This window comes from Leptidea sinapis, chromosome 12 (genome assembly GCF_905404315.1).
Source record: "Leptidea sinapis chromosome 12, ilLepSina1.1, whole genome shotgun sequence".
NCBI classification, from domain to species: Eukaryota; Metazoa; Arthropoda; class Insecta; order Lepidoptera; family Pieridae; genus Leptidea; species Leptidea sinapis.
Genome location: NC_066276.1, coordinates 6,512,826 through 6,532,128, shown reverse-complemented (window position 1 = coordinate 6,532,128; position 19,303 = coordinate 6,512,826). Strand labels below are relative to the sequence as shown.

The 19,303-nt window shown below is 36.5% G+C and overlaps 1 protein-coding gene across 2 annotated transcripts; it reads right to left on the bottom strand.

The window, feature by feature from the left end:
• Nucleotides 1-5,380: 5,380 nt before the first annotated feature.
• Nucleotides 5,381-14,385, bottom strand: LOC126967188 (cytochrome b5-related protein-like). Of its 2 annotated transcripts, XM_050811664.1 has the most exons (5): nucleotides 14,008-14,385; nucleotides 11,530-11,933; nucleotides 9,560-9,748; nucleotides 6,772-7,002; nucleotides 5,381-5,838 (listed from the first exon to the last, which is right to left on the bottom strand). In XM_050811664.1, exons 1-5 carry the CDS (start codon nucleotides 14,257-14,259, stop codon nucleotides 5,532-5,534), a joined length of 1,383 nt encoding a protein of 460 aa, XP_050667621.1. In that variant the 5' UTR covers nucleotides 14,260-14,385; the 3' UTR covers nucleotides 5,381-5,531. The 2 variants fall into 2 exon arrangements, with proteins under 2 accessions (XP_050667621.1, XP_050667622.1); XM_050811665.1 differs by lacking the exons at nucleotides 5,381-5,838; nucleotides 6,772-7,002 and having other exon boundaries at nucleotides 8,791-9,748.
• Between the last annotated feature and the right edge of the window lie 4,918 nt (nucleotides 14,386-19,303).

Sequence of the window (19,303 nt, the reverse complement as noted above, 5' to 3'; positions counted from 1 at the left end):
ATTTTATGATTTAGATGTTTATATTGTTACTGCGGACACTTTTAATTGTGACTTATATATGAAATCTTCTATCTAGGGTTATTTAATATCGATGACCAAACCCCATAAAAACGTTAATTATAAAATGCTTTGTTTTATTTCTATAAATTTTGCCCGCTCTTTAAGGCTTACTCTCTGTACCCTTTAGTTACTCATGTGCTTCAAAGGCGTGAACGACGGGGTATTATTAACTCTCAACACCTTTCAGGTAACATACGCTACAGTAAAAGGGACTTCTACTACGTTAGTCTCATTTTCCTTTTTATTTTAACGAGAAAAGTAACTGTTTTATGATGTTTTGTAAATGAATCATTCATTATTTAAAGTTCCTAATCCTTAAAAAATCGCAACTTTCCCTGAATAATTAAATAAAGGTGAAATGAAAATTAAAGCCTCTTTTTCAATTAAATAATTCAAGTATTCTTTTTAGTAATAAAAATAAACATGAAGATCTAAGAGTTCAGTAAGAAATTCAACAATATATATTTGTTTTTCCAATAATATCATTAATAAATTTCATGGTATTTTTTACGTCACATATAACTGTTTGTGCCTGGCAGTTTTATAATAGCAATATCTCTTCTATGAGATATTGAACATAAATTGTTTAATGGTTCATCTATTTGTGCCCCAAAAGTTGGCAAACAAAAAAACAAACAAAGGGAGCCGCCATTGGCAAGTGCAACAACAAGTATAATAAAATTAATTTCAAGGTCATCAGCTATAGGGAGTGGGAAGAAAACCTGTTTGTTTTATTCTTGTGCAAAAGTTCCTTGAGAGAAAAAATAAAACAGCGAAACTCCAGGTTTTATTTACAAACCAATATTTAGGTTATGAACAGGATATTATGTAGACCTACTATCCAGAAGCTAATAGAATCAGAGATTCGAAGTTGAAAGTGGACATATGTAAATGAAACATGTAAAGTAACCCTGAAAATCATATGAATGATTTAGCATGACGTGGAGAGATAAGTGCAAAACACATCAGGAAGTCTACGTGAAAAGCCGTATGTACCTGAGAAAGAAAGAAAGAAAGAAATATATTTATTTGTAACAAACACAATATTACATAATTAATATCATAATAGAAAAAAGATTTATAAAAAAAAAACAAATTACAATTTGGAGTTTTTGTCACAAAATGGTCACACTTCAGCATAATGCTAATTACTGTCGCAACCAACGCTGATCTTCCAGTGGGACCATTAAATGACGCCACACACGAATGCCATAAGTAGTGCACGCCTTTCTAATTACACTTTTTACACGTTTTATCTTAGGTAGCAGGTTCTTCGTTAACCTTAACTCATGTAACTATAGTTCAAGATAATATTAAGCATAAAAAAAATTTAACTAGCAAACTAGATTGCACTGGTGTCTATCGTTAACAGTTCCTCTTTTTTTTGGTGCTCAAAAATAAATTTCTTTAATTTAGCTTTAAAACTAGGTAAACTACGCTGGCTCCGGATTGGTGGTGGAATATTATTCCAACATTTCGTCGCTGCATATCGAAAACTGCCTTTAAATGCAGCAGAGAAATGCCGCTCTGTTTCCAGTTGCAACGAGCATTGCCGGGAAAATTTAGGCCTGGTTGCTGCCAACCACTTCAACATTGTACTAAGATAAGACGGTGTTTGATGTTTTATGACCCCGAACAGAAGACACACCATATGCAGTTTACGACGGTGCATCAATTTGATCCAAAGGTTCTGATTAAGAAACGGTGTGACATGGTATGTCAAAACAGAATCTCGCGCATGCGTTCTGCACTCGTTGCACCAACTTCTGAGTTGAAACTAGCAACCTCGGGCCGTATACTGTATCCATATAGTTTAGGGAATAAAGGATGTGTCATAATGACAAAATGAACATGTTCACCATCCCAGACACAAAAATTACGAATATTAAGTAACAAAGAACTCTTCCAGATCGAATACCTGTTACCCAAATAATAATAAATGTACTTTTACAACTTAGGCATAAAACTTTGTGTTTTTCAGTTTAATCCCTACCAGCCGTAAGCGAAAAACATCTTTACGATTAAGAACACTTTTGTTAATTCACTTGAAAATGGCTAAATCTGATATTGACGAAAGTAGGCCAGGCAGACATTGGATCTTATAGGTCAATTTAATTTTTTCACGTCCGGCTTTATGCAAAACTTACATTACTGTTAAAACGTTTATGTTCGAGTTTTGCATTTATAATACGTTTTACGCGCCCTAAAAGCTTTTCGAGAGAAATGTTAAGTATTCCTGTTCGCGTAACTTTGTCGTATCTGAATTTTAAGAACTATTAAAAGCCCTCATGGGAATGTTAGGTGAATTTGCAAAATGACAGGTATAGGACCTTAACCTATCAAAATTAGCAGTGATGACTTCAGTGGGTTAAACGTCTCGTTAATATTAATTATCTTTATTAGCTAATATAACTTTAAAATCCTTAAATCATGCCCAATTTTGCTTGTATGGGTTGGGTAATATTGGGTATGTTAAATGCTTTGTTTATTGGAAAAAGTGTTTTATTTAAATATCTGTTCCTGCCCTCTCTATTTTAGCTTAAGTAGCTTGTTTAATATGCTCAAATATAATTAAATAATATGTGCCGCTATAAATCAATCCCAAAAAATATGCAACAGCTAAAACTTCACCTTTGAGAATATTATCCAAACCACTTTATTTCCAAACACTAAACGATTTCAATCGCACCATTAATAATGAGAGATTAAAGATAATGACGATTTAAAATAAATTTACGCTCAAAGAAAATTAAATTTTCTCGAAAGTCTAATGCGAAATTACAGAGAAGATGTTTATCTAAAGATTCGAAGTGCGTTAATATTTCACGCTTTATGCTCGTTTCATGTGAGGATGAATAGGCAATTTGGGGGAAACAAATTGCCGTTTTGTACAGATAATTCAACCTAACATACCGCGGAAACGTGATGTAAAAGCAATTAATATACATGTACCTAATCACATCCTTTTGTGCGGAGATGAATCAACCAATGTTTATTTGCATATCTCATGAACCGCTACGTAATACAGGCTGATTATAAACATAGTTTGGTTTGAATGTAATATGTGACATTATCGTTAAATCTGATTTAATTACTAATTTACAAGTCTTCTATCGAGTCCTCTCTTGAGAAGGTCGCGGAATGGGGTAAATTGAACCTTGTCCAATTTAACCCCCAGAAGACTCAAGTTTGCGCGTTTACCACTAAAAAAACCCCATTTGTCGTATCACCGCTCTTCGACAGCACTTCCCTAAAAGCTTCGCCTAGTATTGGAATACTGGGTCTCGAAATCTCGAGCGATTACCAATTCCGTGGCCATCTGGAGGGCAAAGCCAAATTGGCTTCAAAGAAACTGGGCGTCATTAATAGAGCACGGCAATACTTCAAGCCGGCCCACATTCTAGCGCTGTACAAAGCGCAGGTCCGGCCACACATGGAGTAATGCTGTCATCTCTGGTCTAGCGCACCCCAGTATGGATCACTTGGCGTTGCGTAGAGACGTGGCTTCATTGTGTGTCTTCTACCGCTTTTATCACGGGGAGTGTTCCGAAGAGCTGTTTAACCTAATTCCTGCCGCCGAATTCCACCTTCGAACGACACGCCACAAGTTAGGATATCATCCTCACCATCTGGATGTGTGGCGATCCTCCACAGTGCGGTTTACAAGGAGCTTTCTACCACGTACTACAAAGCTGTGGAATGAACTTCCTTGTGCGGTGTTTCCGGGACGATACGACATGGGTACCTTCAAAAAAAGCGCGTACACCTTCCTTAAAGGCCGGCAACGCTCCTGTGATTCCTCTGGTGTTGCAAGAGAGTGTGGGCGGCGGTGATCACTTAACAACAGGTGACCCGTACGCTCGTTTGTCCTCCTATTCCATAAAAAAAAAACATTTTATTTGATCTTATTTTCGTGTCTTCACAATATTTAATAATTTTATAGCTCTGCTACTTGGCGAATATCTGCATTTTTGTTTGTATAATTCAATTCAAATTCAAATTCAAATATTTTTATTCAAAATAGGATTTGAAATCACTTATTGAAAGTCAAAAAACTACCACCCATTCCAAAATGAATGCCTCAGGCCTGAGAAGAATGGGCGCAACAAAGTCAGCGGGCAACCCAATCTGTGGTATCATTAAGAAAGTCACTTATGTTATAGTAACCTTTACCACACAAACGTTTTTTAACAATTCTTTTGACTAACGTAATACTTTTGCTTTAAACATTTTCTGGGATCCTGTTGTAAAAGCATATACATCGCCCCACAAAAGACTTGCTAACTCGAGTTAGTCGAGTAGTTGGCATTATAAGCTTATGTCTGTTCCTGGTGTTATCATTGTGGTTATGACAGTTTCTGGCAAATTCGCTTATGTGCCTATGAACATACATTACATTATCAAGAATATATTGAGAAGCAACAGCCAAGATGTTAATTTCTTTTAAATTTTGCTCTCAATGCTTCCTTAGGGCCTAGGTAACCAGGCAATGTAACGATAAGATTATATTCTTCTATTAAATATCTCTTCTAGTAGTTATCTTCTACTAAATATCATCTCTATGAGAACAAGTCTCATACGCTATCGTTGATACTACTTTTTTTTATGAAAAAGATACGAGATGAGCAAGACGTTCAACTGATGGTTATTGATACACCCTGCCCATTCCAATGCAGTGCCACTCAGGTTTCATGAAAAACCCAAAAATTCTGAGCGGCACTACAATTGCGCTCGTCACCTTGAGAAAATAAGATGTTAAGTCTCATTTGTCCAGTAATTTCACAAGCTGCGGCGCCCTTCAGAGGTACATTTTCCATGTTTACAACGGTTGTGTGACACAGTAGTCGATAAAACCAGTAGGTGTGGAGACATTTGTATGGAGTGAATTATCTGCTACGAAATAAATAGTGTTCACGTACATTACCATATTTTATATTACTTATATTAGTGAAAACCTGTAATTGGCTGTCTGTTACTATTTAAGTATCTACAGAAATTGTATGGTTTTCCTTAAAAAAAATATAAATTGTTATTTCTTTAATTTGCTGACTTTGCCAACAACTGCAGTATTTTATTTATAATTTGTAAAATATGTATCTGCGAAAGAAGTACCAGTTTACCAGTGGAAAGCTCCTTGTTGTTGGCACTACAGCAGTGCCAACTAACAGTTGGTAGCATCATCACGGTAGACGGTCGTGCCCTATATAAGCCAGAGCGCTAAGTTCGAGTAAACATTAATTATTGTGAATTCTAAGGGGTAACGCTTCCCAAAGTGTATTGAGTCAGTTATTATTATAATAATTATTAGTGGAAACTGTTTAATACAGATATTTCAATTTTATTAAGTGCATTTAATTTAATTGTATAAATTTAAGTGTATTTATCGATTCAAAACTACATATGTTTTATCAATTAAATTTAAGTCAGTTAAGTTGCATCGCTAGAAGCTTAATTCTTTTCTTTATAGAAGCTTAATCTTTATAATAAGCGTGATTCTTTCTTTCTTCATATGTTTTAAATGTTGTTCTCATTGTTTCCTTAATTTGTCCAATAGCAAGCTCGAACTGGGTAGATGATCTGTAATTTGTCTGGTATTGTTTGCACACTTTTAGAAATATTGGATGTAAATATTTCAATACAGTATGGTCTAGCGTTGGAAACATGTGGTGAAGAGCATGATCTCCAAATAGTGTCATTACGGCAAATGAATTTCTGTTCACATCTTTCCGATCTAATAAGGCTTCTACTTGATGTTCTCCCCAATCTACAGTTTCATTTCTGAAAAGCGAACACAAATTTAAGCCTTTTATTTAAAACATTATAAACTTTTTGTTTATATGTATTTGATATGTAACGGCGGAAGGGAGTAATTATCAGGATTGACCATGGCTATTCGCTTGGGCGTATAGGAAGAAAACAAGATGAAATTCCGAAATCGGTTAAAATCACTTTACTTCACGATCAATAATTTACATTACACTTTAGTCCAAAAATCAATCCCGAATAATATAAATAGTCACTTTTGCTTTCGAAATCAATAACAATTAAAAATAATTATTTTAAAATTACGTGGAACAAGAGCGATCCGTCGGAACTGTGGTGCGCTCACCATGGCGGTTAGACACTGAATGCCGCCCACATGGCCGTACTGACCATCGACACGACGTTCCGGCAGAAATGACAGTTGTCAAATCTTGTTCCGGCGTATTCTGACAGTGACATTTTGAATGCGCCGTCATATAAGAAGAGGTAGGAATAATTATTGATAATGTTGACATAAGTTGAAGTCTATTAGAATTAGTTACAAGCAATCCCTTATTTCTAGTGTTATAAAAATCACTATTAAGACAAAGAGGTGACGATTTTTGTGAACGTAAATTAAATTTTCATTAATGCACTGACAGTGAACAGTCATAATATTTATTTCTTTAAATTGTTTTTTGAGAGACTGTCTATACTCGTAACCATGCTGATATAAAGTACGAACAGCTCTCTTTTGCAGAGCAAATACTATATCAATGTCAGCAGCATGACCCCACAGTAAAATACCGTACGTCATGATGCTGTTAAAATACCTGAAGTACACTGACTAGCGGTTGCAACATTCGTGTACTCTCTAATCTTCCTAACGACGTTTGGTTATTGAGGTCCCATAATAGTACAGCTTCTTTCTTGTTTAATTTATTTTTTAAGTAATAAGAAATTGTATACCTGGGTTCATCCCCATCTTTCATTGCATCTGGATGATGATGCGCAGCATTAACCGCAATTAAAAAGAATAAAAGACTTCCGGTACAATTGATACACAGCCAAGTGTAGATAACATGGGCGACGGAAGCGGCACTTGTGAGCCACATGATCAAAGGAAGCGTTAGACCAATGGCGTCGTGCCAACGCAAATGTGAATTGAAGGATCCTTGCCAAAGCACAACGCTTAAAAATCTGAAATTATTTATCTTCTATCTAATGTCACATAAAATACTGCTTTATATTACAAAATGTTAACTTACATTTATCGTATAGTTGAATCAAACTTCGGTGCTTATATATACTATTATATTCATTACTTAGATTAAGGATTGGTCTCCGCTGCGCTCCAATTAGATACCGCGTTACCTAAGAATAGTTGTGCTATTAGATGCTTGTGTGCGTGACATCTTGACACTCAATGGCATCTTTCAAATATTGTTACATAAGCTTCGTGTTATTTTACATTGAAATTTATAAAATACAAAATACTGATGATATGTGATCCCAATATCTTTCTTAATTCTTGTAATATTATTTTTACAAAGTTTTATTTCGCAACCCGGCATTTTAGTTTCAATTATTAGCAAAGTTTAACACAACATGTGGCACGTCAACGTCACACATTGCTCGAGACTGGCACAAATACGCCCGCTTGGGCGTAGTATTAGTTGCCGCACTTTGCGACTACGCCTGCGCTATCTTGATGACGAATCCTTAATCTAGGGTTCATTAGTTGAGACCATACATTTAATTACCTGACATTTTGTAATGAAAATACGTGACCAATTTTGATTTGTCAACGTGTGTTAAAGTCAAAGTCAAAGTTTTTATTTGTATAAATATGTTAGATTGATGTTACATATATATTATTAAGTACATGTTTGCCACATTTATGACGTGCACATTTTACAAAATACATTTGTAAATCATTAGTTACAATCGTATAAATTTAACAAAAGATTAGTAGCAGTATTATATAGTATATAGTCGAGTTTTTAGTGGAAAATATTCGTCTAATGAATATAAGCAGTTTTTGTTATATGTTATATTTGTATATGTTAGTTAGTTTAATTTTCGAAATACTGAGCAGCTAATTCCAAGCGTGGTTGCAAGTTTACGACTTGTCATTTAAAACTGAGCTGGATAGGCCATACACTCCGGAGGTATCCCAACTATATACCGAGGCAAGCCCTAGACTGCAACCCTCATGGAAAACGCAAACGTAGCCGTCCAAAGAAAACCTGGCGGCGGACTGTTATTGACGAAGCGAAAGACATCGGAAAGACCTGGAATGAAATTAAGCGAGATGCTCAGGACCGATCGCGATGGAGATGCACTGTGGATGCTCTTTGCCTCAGCTAGGGGATACAGGAACCTAAGTCAAGTAAGTCATTTAAAAATTGTTTTTTAATTAAATTTTTTTGTTTGTTTCTAATTCTATGGTTTTGATATTGTGCATTATTTTATGAAAATAAGGTACGCGACGAGCAGGACGTTCAACTGATGCTGATGGGTAATTGATACGCCCCGCCCATCACAATGCAGTGCCGCTCAGGATTCTTGAAAAACCCCAATAATTCTAAGCGGCACTACAACCGTGACCTCGAGACATAAGATGTTATGTCTCATTTGCCCAGGAATTTCACTAGCTACGGCGCCCTTCATACAGAAACACAGTAATGCTTACACATTACTGCTTCACCGCAGAAATAGGCGCCGTTGTGGTACATAATCTAGCCGGCATCCTGTGCAAAGGAGCGACCCTCAGGTATGCAAAATGTTTTTAGTTTGGAACGTCTGGCTGTCCATAGAGGAGTCTTTGGTCCTTAGCTTATGATTGTAAGCGTAAGGTGTGGCAGAAGAAGAAAGAAAACAGAAGCAGGTGTCACTTTGACTTGACTTTAAGAATGCTGACATTTGAGAGCGATGTCGAGTAAAATATTTCGTAATGACAATTATTGAACTTGAACTTAATAAAACTTATAATTATGAATTTTTATTTCATGAACCGAATCAAAATCTACGTAATGAATTTTTATAACATTTTTCACATGTATTTTGTCACTCTGAATGACTTAATGCTAAATACAATACACTAATTCAAATGTTGTTAACCTTCTTGAGTGTAAATTTCGCTACGATTCGTTTTCAATCAATTCGACACGTGTTTTGTCTCTACACGAGGCATTCTCAGGAGTTGATGACTCGCCAAATTCTGGCACGAGACATAAGCATCCTAAGTTGGTCACAACATTTGAATAATTATGGATTTCCGCAAAATAACGCCTAATTCAATAATAATAACAATAATATAATATTGACACACTTTTTCACAAATTATCTTGCCCCAAACTAGGCATAGCCTATACTATGGGTACAAGACAACGATATATTTTAATAGGATATACTTACTCAAACATACTTAAATACATATAAATATCCATGACCCGAAAACAAACATCCATAATCATCATACAGATGATTGCAGCTACCGGGATTCAAACCCGGGACCTCTAGCTTAGTTGTCAGGGTCACTAACCATTCGGCTATATGGGTCGTCATAATAATAATAATAAGTTACAATACACTAAAATTGTGAAGATAGACTTCTAGTGTTGCATTAGTTTCAATTGATAAATTATAATTTTTATATTTAGTTTTACAAATGGTTTCGAGTTTATAATAATGTGTAAGTCAGAGAATAACATATTAACTCATTGTTTTTACTTTCAATTATTACAATTCTTACCTTTTAAAAAAGTTTATCAAAAATAGTAAAGGGAAAATAGCATATTGCGTAACAAATCCGATTCTGGCATGCAGTGGTTTATTCACTCTGGGATTGTAGATTAAGAACGGCTCAAGTGTGCTTAGCTCGGCATCCATTAGAGTGTTTGTGTACAAATGGTGTGAGAGAACGTGCGATATGCGGAAATCACTGAAAAAGTAATAATCTCAATAAGAAATATAAGTCATAAAAGCGGAAAGCTTTTAATCTTCTAATAAAATACAGCAAAAACATCGCATTTAACAGTGGGAGGCTCCTTTGCACAGGAAGCCGGCTAGATTATGGGTACCACAGTAATGTGTAAGCATTACTGTCTTTCGGTCTGAAGGGTGCCGGATATTACTGGGCAAATGAGACTTAACATCTTATGTCTCAAGGTGACGAGCATTGTAGTGCCGCTCAGAATTTTTGGGTTTTTCAAGAATCCTGAGCGGCACTGCATTTGAAATGGGTAGGGCGTATCATTTACCATTAGCTGAACGTCCTGCTCGTCTCGTCCCTTATTTTCATAAAAAGAAATAAGAGGATGGCATTTCTTAGGACTTGTCACAAAATATTTATTATAAATAAAAAGTCAATAGATATTAATAAATAAATACATTCAACACAATAAAGCAGAATACAAGATAGAATTAAGAATAAGAATTCTTAATTATTTTTTTATTTGGTGTCCTTTAAGATTCGTTCATACGAATCTTCTCCTAATCAGAAGATTTCAGATATGCTACAATAAAAAGCAGTTTCTAGGCTAGATTTAGCATTTTTTCTATAAAAACAAGGGATGAGACGAGCAGGACGTTCAGCTGATAGTAGTTGATACGCCCTGCCCATTACAAAGCAGTGCCGTTCAGGATTCTTTAAAAACCCCAAAAATTCTGAGCGGCACTACAACTGCGCTCGTCACCTTGAGACATAAGATGTTAAGTCTCATTTGCCCAGAAACTTCACTAGCTACGGCGCCCTTCAGACCGAAACACAATAAGATTTACTACTTCACGGCAGAAATAGGCGCCGTTGTGGTACTCATAATCTAGCTGGCATCCTGTGCAAAGGAGCCTCCCACAGGTAAATTATTAATTTATTTAATGTACACTAGCTGTTATCCGCAACTTCATCTACATTTACCAATGTAACCATATTAGTTGGATTTACCATGTTGCCACATGCATAATATATTTATACAAAACAACCATTTTATAGCTCTCATAGTTAGGGTAGGGTTTGTAAGAAACGTTGTCGTTCCGTCGGATTTTTCTCCGATTTAGTATACAAATTCGACTACCATGAAAAATACCTTTCATTTTTATTGTTAATGTATAGCATATGACATTCACAATACATGTCTCTTTTGGTTCAGTAGATCCAGAGGTTACCCCCTACAACCACAAATTATTTATCTCTTTATAATATAGGTACTAGCCGTTCCCGACCGCTTCGCTGGGCGAATTTAAAAAGGAAATAAATTAATGAAGCAACGTTGGAATTCAAGAAATAACTAGCCATAAATCATCTAGGATAAATTTTGCATCGAATGGTGGTAGTTTCATGTCAATACGATCTGTGGTTTAGACGCCTATTGACTATTTTTCATTATATATATAGAAGAATAGATAAAATTCATTAATACTACTTCCATGATGTCGTAAGTGAGATATAATGAACAATGTACTCCGTGTATCTGGCAGTAGTAATCTCCAACAATTTGGTGAGCCCTAGTTGGTTAACGACAAACGTTAAACAATGAATAAAATGTTACAAAACTGAACTGATAATAAGTTTTAACGGCCTGCACCAAGACAAAAAAAATCAATATAGTATTATAGTTTCATCCATTTCTAATCCAAATTAACATGATTTTAAAATTTTAATGTTAAATGGATATTTTAAATATGTTTTATTTATAAATTTATACCTACTTGACGGATACTCACCGATACGACCACAAGCTCATGTTAAACAAATACATCCTCCAATTTGTCCTGCGATGTATAAAGTTATGACACGCGACTGTTAACAATGCTAAACTTGCAGATGCGACAACATACCAGAACACAGCTAACGAATAATTTGTAACCCAACTAGCTAGACTTGAGCTACATAGTAAAGTCACGAACAAACCATCTGTTATCACATTCGCTTCTCTGCTTGCATATTTAGGTAACTTTTTCAATTCTTCGTGAGCCGCTCTTTTAAGTGTTCGATAAAAGCCATCGTCTTTGAAAGTGAACGGTGAGTTTCTCGGTTTCATTGCTTCTCTTAAATAATATTTTGTTAGAAGTTTTTCGGTTGCCGGGTTTATGTGATGCGACTCAAAGGCTTCTGTTATGTCTGTCCCCTGAATTTACAAATTTCAAAATAAATTTAGAAGTTGCATTAATTAAATGTTTGTTTTAAATTTAGATTGTTGCTTATGAAAGTGAAATGCACCGCTTATAGACATTTATAGCTGGTACTGGGTAACAGGTTTTGCGAATAGGTTTATTTTATAGGTATCATCATCATCATCATCAGCCGGAAGACGTCCACTGCTGGACATAGGCCTTCCCCAAAGATTTCCACGACGACCGGTCCTGCACTGCCCTCGTCCAACGTATTCCAGCGATTTTTGACCAGATCGTCGGACCATCTTGTTGGGGTTGTTGTCCTACCAACACTGCGTCTTCCGGTACGTGGTCGCCATTTTTATAGGTATATTTCTCGTTATTCACGACGCATAATGTTTTGTGCATATTAGATGGTATAACCAAAACCACAAAATACTTTTTCAGAAAAATAATCTAAAGTCAGATAATTTCCAATTCTTCCCCTCCCCTTCCGTCCTTCCTCCTGCCCGTCTTTATTTTATTTGGTGGGCCCATAACTTGGCACCGCCATCGAAATCTAGAAAACATTTATTATTTACTTCTGACTACAAAAGTAAATGTTTTCTACCGAGGGGAAGAATTGGAAATTATCTTGTTGTTCAGTTTTATTATGACTTTATGACTTTAGATAATTTTTCTGAAAAAGTATTTTGTGGTTTTGGTAATACTATCCAATATGCACAAAACATAATATGCGTCGTGATTAACGATTAGTCAGCAGAGTACATCGTGGTCTTTATCGTTATTTAGTGACTGTTTAAAATGTATAGAAGCTTTCGAAGTAAGGGCATATAAACGTATGTTGGCCGTTAGTTGTCCTCACACGGTCACGAATGTGAAAATACTGCGGCGCGTCAATAAAAAACGCGAACTCATGCAAACCACAAATGTGAGGATAGTCGCATATTTGTGACACGTGTTTAGGCTCGAGAGATACGAACTCCTACAACTAATCATGATGGGAAAAGTTGCCGGAAGAGGAGGCGTAGGTCTAAGAAAATGGTCATGGCTGCGCAACATCCGAGAGTGGACAGGAATCGCGAGTGCGGCAGAACTATTTCGCCTCGCGAAGAACAAAGTTGAATTTATAAAGCTGACTACCAACCTTCGCTAGTCGAAGAGGCACGCGTAGAAGAAGAAGTCACTTCGTGGTTGAGTGGTAGCTATCAAGAAGTGACTCAGCCATATTTTTGGGAAAATGGTGTCAAAACATTGGTAACAAGATACGATTCTTGAGAATGTGGATTAGCTGGTTTTGTTAAAGAACCAAGAATGGCCTTCAGCACCACTCCGCACCTGATAATAATAAAGCTTGATCCACGCAAGCGTGTATCATGGAACATTTCTGAGTTCATCAGATCTGAAGACTGGTCATAATCTAGTATAACTGACCTCAACATTATAAGGATTTTATTTATTTAATTTCATCATTTATTTGTAGTCATGGGTATACATAAGATTAAGACAAAGATATAAGAACTAACAGACACAACAGTTATAAATATTTTAATCCAAAAAAAAATACTTACTCATTTAATAACTTGTTTAAATAAATAAGATTTAAAACTACAAATATTTAATATCAATAGAAGAATATTTACTTATTTTATAACTCGCTTAAATAAAATTGATTAGTTTCTTTGCAACCTCAGTAAACTCTCCTAGCCTCCTGCAGACAGGTTAACAAGCCTGCCAAGACTTGCCTGTATGTTGGTAACCGGAGCCATGACGTCCACTCCTGGTCCGGCCATTGAAGCGGTGCTAATTCTACCGCCTCTTCTTAATTATTATTAATTTCTCTCTTTAATTTGTTTTTTTTTATTTAATTTTAGTGTTTACTGGCACTCCTACAGCTAGCCAGGCAGATACTGAAAACCAGCGCTGCAGTCAGTACTGGTTTACAGCACAAGCTGAGCATCAGGTATTTCTCTTACCACACATCATTTTCAGTAAACTTAGGATGAGGAATATATTATTATTTAGATAGTAATTTTGTATGGCCTGGAAAAAATTTTTCTTATTCTTAATTATGGTACGTTAACATACCTTAGACAGTTCAAGCCATTCCACACCACCGGGATGATTATTCATGAAACTTGTAAAGTCGTAAATTTTGTCGTGAATTCGCCATAATCCTTCAGCGCCATCATCTAAAGCTTTTCCTGTTAGCCATTGTACAGGATCTCTAAAACCTTTGTCTCTTAAAGATGGATATTTTAACTGGGGAAAACTTGTGTGAGTCTTTTTCATTAAGATTCTTTCTTGAGCAATTTCTGTCCACTGATTTTTGGCTACCATTACAATTGAAATAAGAACTTCGAAAAATGTATAATAAATTAAGAAGATAGTAAATATTTCGAAAACAAGTCTTTAATAGCTGGAACAAAACTAGGTTTAGTAAATAGCTGTAACGTCGTAGTTGTAAATAACTTATTTGATACTAATAGATAGTTAGAAAATAGCATGCGATGATATAGTGAGAATTCATGTGACTCAATAATGATAGCTGAACTTGTGACCTTTTCTCGTAAACAGTAACTTTCACCCGTGACTCTGGCTACGTGGAATGAATGATGATGAATGAATAAATTGCCCTTGTTGTAAGCCCACCTTTTTTTTATGAAAATAAGGGACAAGACGAGCAGGACGTTCAGCTGATGGTAATTAATACGCCCTGCTCATTACATTGCCCTCGTCATCTTGAGACATAAGATTTTAAGTCTCATTTGCCCAGTAATTTCACTAGCTACGGCGCCCTTCAGACCGAAACACAGTAATGCTTACACATTACTGCTTCACGGCGGAAATCGGCGTCGTTGTGGTACCCATAATCTAGCCGGCATCCTGAACAAAGGAGCCTCCCACTGGCAGACATATAAATCTGGAATCTTTAATTATAAGGCTAGGTGGTAGGTTAGCGGCTAAGGTGTACACATGCGAATTATAACAATAAATGACAATACCGAATATGTGACGTCATGGACGAAATTAATCACGCTTACATTAAAAAAAGTTAAAGTTAAACACGGACAAATGGGAATAGAGAATGTTATCATAAAATAATATAAATCTGCTTAAAGATGCAAATGGACGTAAATAAATTTGAATGAATCAGTGTTGTTTAATATCGCGCGATAATGCTTGTTAATTCGCCTGTTAAAAGCGAAATGTAAATTAAATAATATTGTTCGATAATCGGCAGGGTTATTGGTTGAAATGGAACATATGCATATTGTTTAATTCAACGTCGACATGGAGGGAGATATAAAAGATGAGAGCTATGGTAGAAACGATACACCAAAGCCACAGAAGTAAAGATTTGCCAAGAGGAATCTGTAATTAGTTCCTAGCCATATTGGAGTGCTTTAGCTACAGCTCTTGCGAGCTCATCGGCAATTTCATTGCCTATGATTCCAGCATGCCCTGGGACACATCTGAGAAACACTCTGTTCTTCATGCCATCAGTTCAGGCATTCAATGCAATTTTTGACTAATTCTGACGCCTTCCAGTCAGCGTCTAAAGCCAACAATGCTGCCTGACTATCAGAGTGAATGTAAATGTTTTGTTTGAAGTAGCCTTTTTGGATATTGGTTTCCGCGCATTCTAAAATGGCGTATACCTCTGCTTGAAATATGGAAGAAAAACTCCCCAGGTTTATGCAGGATTTAAACCTAGTGTTCTCCATAGACCCCACAACCAACTTCATATTCCATTTTGGAACCATCGGTGAACCAATAGAAGCTCCCGTCCCCTCCCACGAGACTTTGTTGTTTATCCAGTCATCCCTACAAGGTAGTTTCACAATATAGTGCTTGACAGTGGTTAATTGTGAAGTTATTTGATCAGATAACATGCCTAATATGTGATCTCACAAAACTGATCTTTCTAAAGTACTAAGCGTTTGCGACATCCAGTTACATGACCCCCTCTGGGCGATTGCCCTCAGCATGCTTGCCTTCGCCTCTTGCTGAATGAATAATGGAAGAGGCGGTAGGATTAGCATCGATTCAATGGCTGGACCAGAAGTGGACGTCATGGCCCCGGTTACCAATATACAGGCAAGTCTCTGCAGGCTTTTTAACCTATCTACAAGAGGCTACGAGAGTTTCCTGAGGTTTTACTTAAAACTGAAGCAATCATAATGTTAACACAACAATATATCCTTCTTATGCTTACTTCTCGGTTAAGTGAAGTAAGTCTTTTATTTGAATTTGGTAATATTTTCACGACCCTTCTATAGATCCTTTTTTATAGATTTGGACTAATCCAGCGCGTCTGGGCATATACCAGTTTGTACTGATACGTTCATTGATTGATATGAGATGAGCATTGATTGTTATGAGAATTAGGCGGTATATTAATGTTCGAATTTGGAGGATCGAAAACTGACGTAAAAAATAAACAAGCAAATAGCATAAAATATGGCCAGTAGCTAACCCGTCCTCCTCCTCCTCCTCGCGTCGTATTCCCCATTGCTGAGGGTCGTAATTTCTCTGAGGATTCAACTTTTTGACAATAGTTCGCCATCTGTGTCTGTCTTCGGCTACGTGCAGTGTGTCTTGAAGTCTGTTATCAGACCATCTTATAAGGCTGCGGGGCCTCTATCTCTACCTCTGGGGCGTCGTCCGTCTACCTTCCCAGTCGGTTCGGTCATCAGTTGTTGTGACCTTCTCTTCTCTTCTTCTTGTAATCTTTTCTGGCGATATGTCCAAAGAACTCTAACGTTCTACGGAGGCAGATGAGAGTATTGTTTTTACACCAAATCTCAAAGGCATCCGATCTCTGTCGGCCTTCTTTAGTGACCAAGTCTCAGCCTCATAGCTGAAGATGGGAAACGCCGGTAACACCATATTTTTCCGAGTTGAGGCATTGCAGTTTTGGCCATTCCAATGCGACACTTGATATCCAACTCGCGTGACCTTTTGTTGCTGGTAGTAGACCCCAGATAGGTGAAATTGTCGACCTGTTCAAGATTCAGCGCCCCATGCATAGATAGCTTTTAGGCGCGGTCGACTACAATAAGCTTAGATTTGGTGTAGTTTATTGTAAGACCTAGTTCCAAGCTAACATTAGCAACCCTGATGTGGTTAAAATAAGATATTGAATAAAATCGAAGATAAGATGCACCCTGGCCTAGTAGGCCATTTTATTTGCCCAATTGTTAGCAATCGCTTTAATATAATAATTAAAATGTTTCTTATTTAAAAATCTCAACAAGAACGTATTATAGTTTTAAAGTTCTAATTCTTTGACTGTTGCGTATATAAACAAACATTACATTGATATGTACGTCTGCTCCGGTTGTTTAAGGACTTGTGTAGCAATGCAGCAAAATGAGGGCAACACTAATAAATTAAAAATCTTTTAGACATGGACCCTACGAGAAAGTGAGAAGAAAAAGATCAACTCTCTTGGAAGTGTTGCTGGAGAAGAATGCTCCGTATATCGTGGACGGAATTCCAAACCAACGAGTCCATTCTTCGCGAGCTTGGCGTCGAATAGAGACTGTCTGCTACCGTACAAGCTCACATTCTCACTTTATTCGGGCATGTATCGCGGCGTGGAAGAGACTCCATAGAACGCTTAATAGTGCAGGGTAAAGTCGAGGGCACTAGACCACGAGGCAGGTCCCCGATCAGTACTCTGCATGAATGCACGAGAAGAGCGGCAGTTCGCGACGAGTGGCGTCGGATTGTGAAACAGGCCACTAACCTCGACGAGACAACTACGACCACTCTGACAAGAGTGTAATGTCGATGAAGAAGAAATGAAAATTGTGGAGGAGTTCCCGTTTACTATATACATATTATGTACACTATATTTACGCATTGTTTCACGTCTGCCGTTCCTATTTATACTAAAAACACTACTTATTAGCTGCTGGTTGGTCTACAAGTCACCTGTGAGGTTGTGAGAAGCGGAATTCGTTGAAGGGATGAATGACTGGAGGGTTTTCAGTTGTTAGCCAGGATCTCGATTTGACAGGTTGACATCGTTGTAATGTGCCTTCTTATGGGAATGGGCGTCACCCTGTAAGCAACTTCTTAAATCGACTCGAAATCGAATATGAGTATTTCTAATTAAAAAAAAAAACATTAACACAGCAAGCACTACATTCTGGTCAAGCACACAGTCCGCAAGTAAGAAACAGCATCAAAGTGTGTCAAAAAAACGCAAGCCTGAAAATTCTATTTCACCTACGGCTCTACCAACAGAATACAAATTTGCTGCTCTATCTTTTGACTTGGCCCAGTATGTGGATAATCATCACAAGCCGATTAACAAACCTTTACTGAGTTGCTTCTCCTAGTGACTTCAACTACAAAATTGTAAATATAAAATATATTAAATGTTGCTCACAATGGTAACCACATTTGAAAATTATAATTAAGTTATAGGAGCTTGTTAGAATATTAAGCTTATCAAGCTTTTATGTTATTCTTTAATAATCATAATGTTCTAAATACTGCTAAGTATATTATACTAAGTACCGTCTACAATATATATATATTTTTTTGTCTCTTTATCATTTTATATAATTTTCGTATTTGTTGTCCACTTAACTCTTACATCATATATCGATTCCTGTCTGTGAAAACTTTTGTTGTCCTTCTGTAATTATGTATGCTGATGATGTAATTATGTACTTATATTTTTAACCTAGCTGTAACTTTTCTAAAAAATGTGAAATAAAATAAAATAACACTGAATAAGACCTGACGTGAGTGATTCAGGGTTAAAAGAGTTATGCTTTGATATCTTAAAACTAAAAAGTAGGTCATTTGTATTTTAAAGTCAATACAGCCATTAGGAGCTTGTTTCTGATTGGCTGTTCGACAGCCGGAATCAGGAACAAGCAGCTAGGATTGCCAACCTAAGTCTACTAAGGTTTCGTTGGTGCAGCGCAGTGGTGCTTAGTCACATTTGGCTCGTGGCTCTTGCACCGAACGGACACATCAGAGTTAAGTACTTATAATTGTTATTCATTATATTATTCTATTTTTTGTTCTGATATTATTATTATCCCTTTTAGTACCTATTAATAATCTAATAGCGTCACCCCATGTGAATATTAGATGAGGCTAGTAAGTGTTATTTCAGTATTTTAACATAAGTACTATTTATTAAAGACTAGCTGACTCGACAGACGTTGTTCTGTATATAATAAATAAAATAATGTTTTATATGAATTTGTCAAACAAATTATAACACCAAAAATTACTTCGTAAAATATGCACCCTGCAGTCGTAATGAAATTGTTTCACAGCAGAACTGTCAAACCGTGCGTCAATAAATTCTCTCATAGAAATCATGTATGGACACATCAAAGGAAAAACAAAT

What these genes read in the sequence shown, in the direction of transcription:
- LOC126967188 (XM_050811664.1), bottom strand. Translation starts at nt 14,259, where the DNA reads ATGGTAGCCAAAAATCAGTGGACAGAAATTGCTCAAGAAAGAATCTTA. An exon ending in TTGATAAACTTTTTTAAAAG is followed by an intron (nt 7,003 to 9,559) that starts GTAAGAATTGTA and finishes AAATAATTTCAG; the next exon opens with ATTTTTAAGCGTTGTGCTTT. An exon ending in AAAGATGGGGATGAACCCAG is followed by an intron (nt 5,839 to 6,771) that starts GTATACAATTTC and finishes TTCGCTTTTCAG; the next exon opens with AAATGAAACTGTAGATTGGG.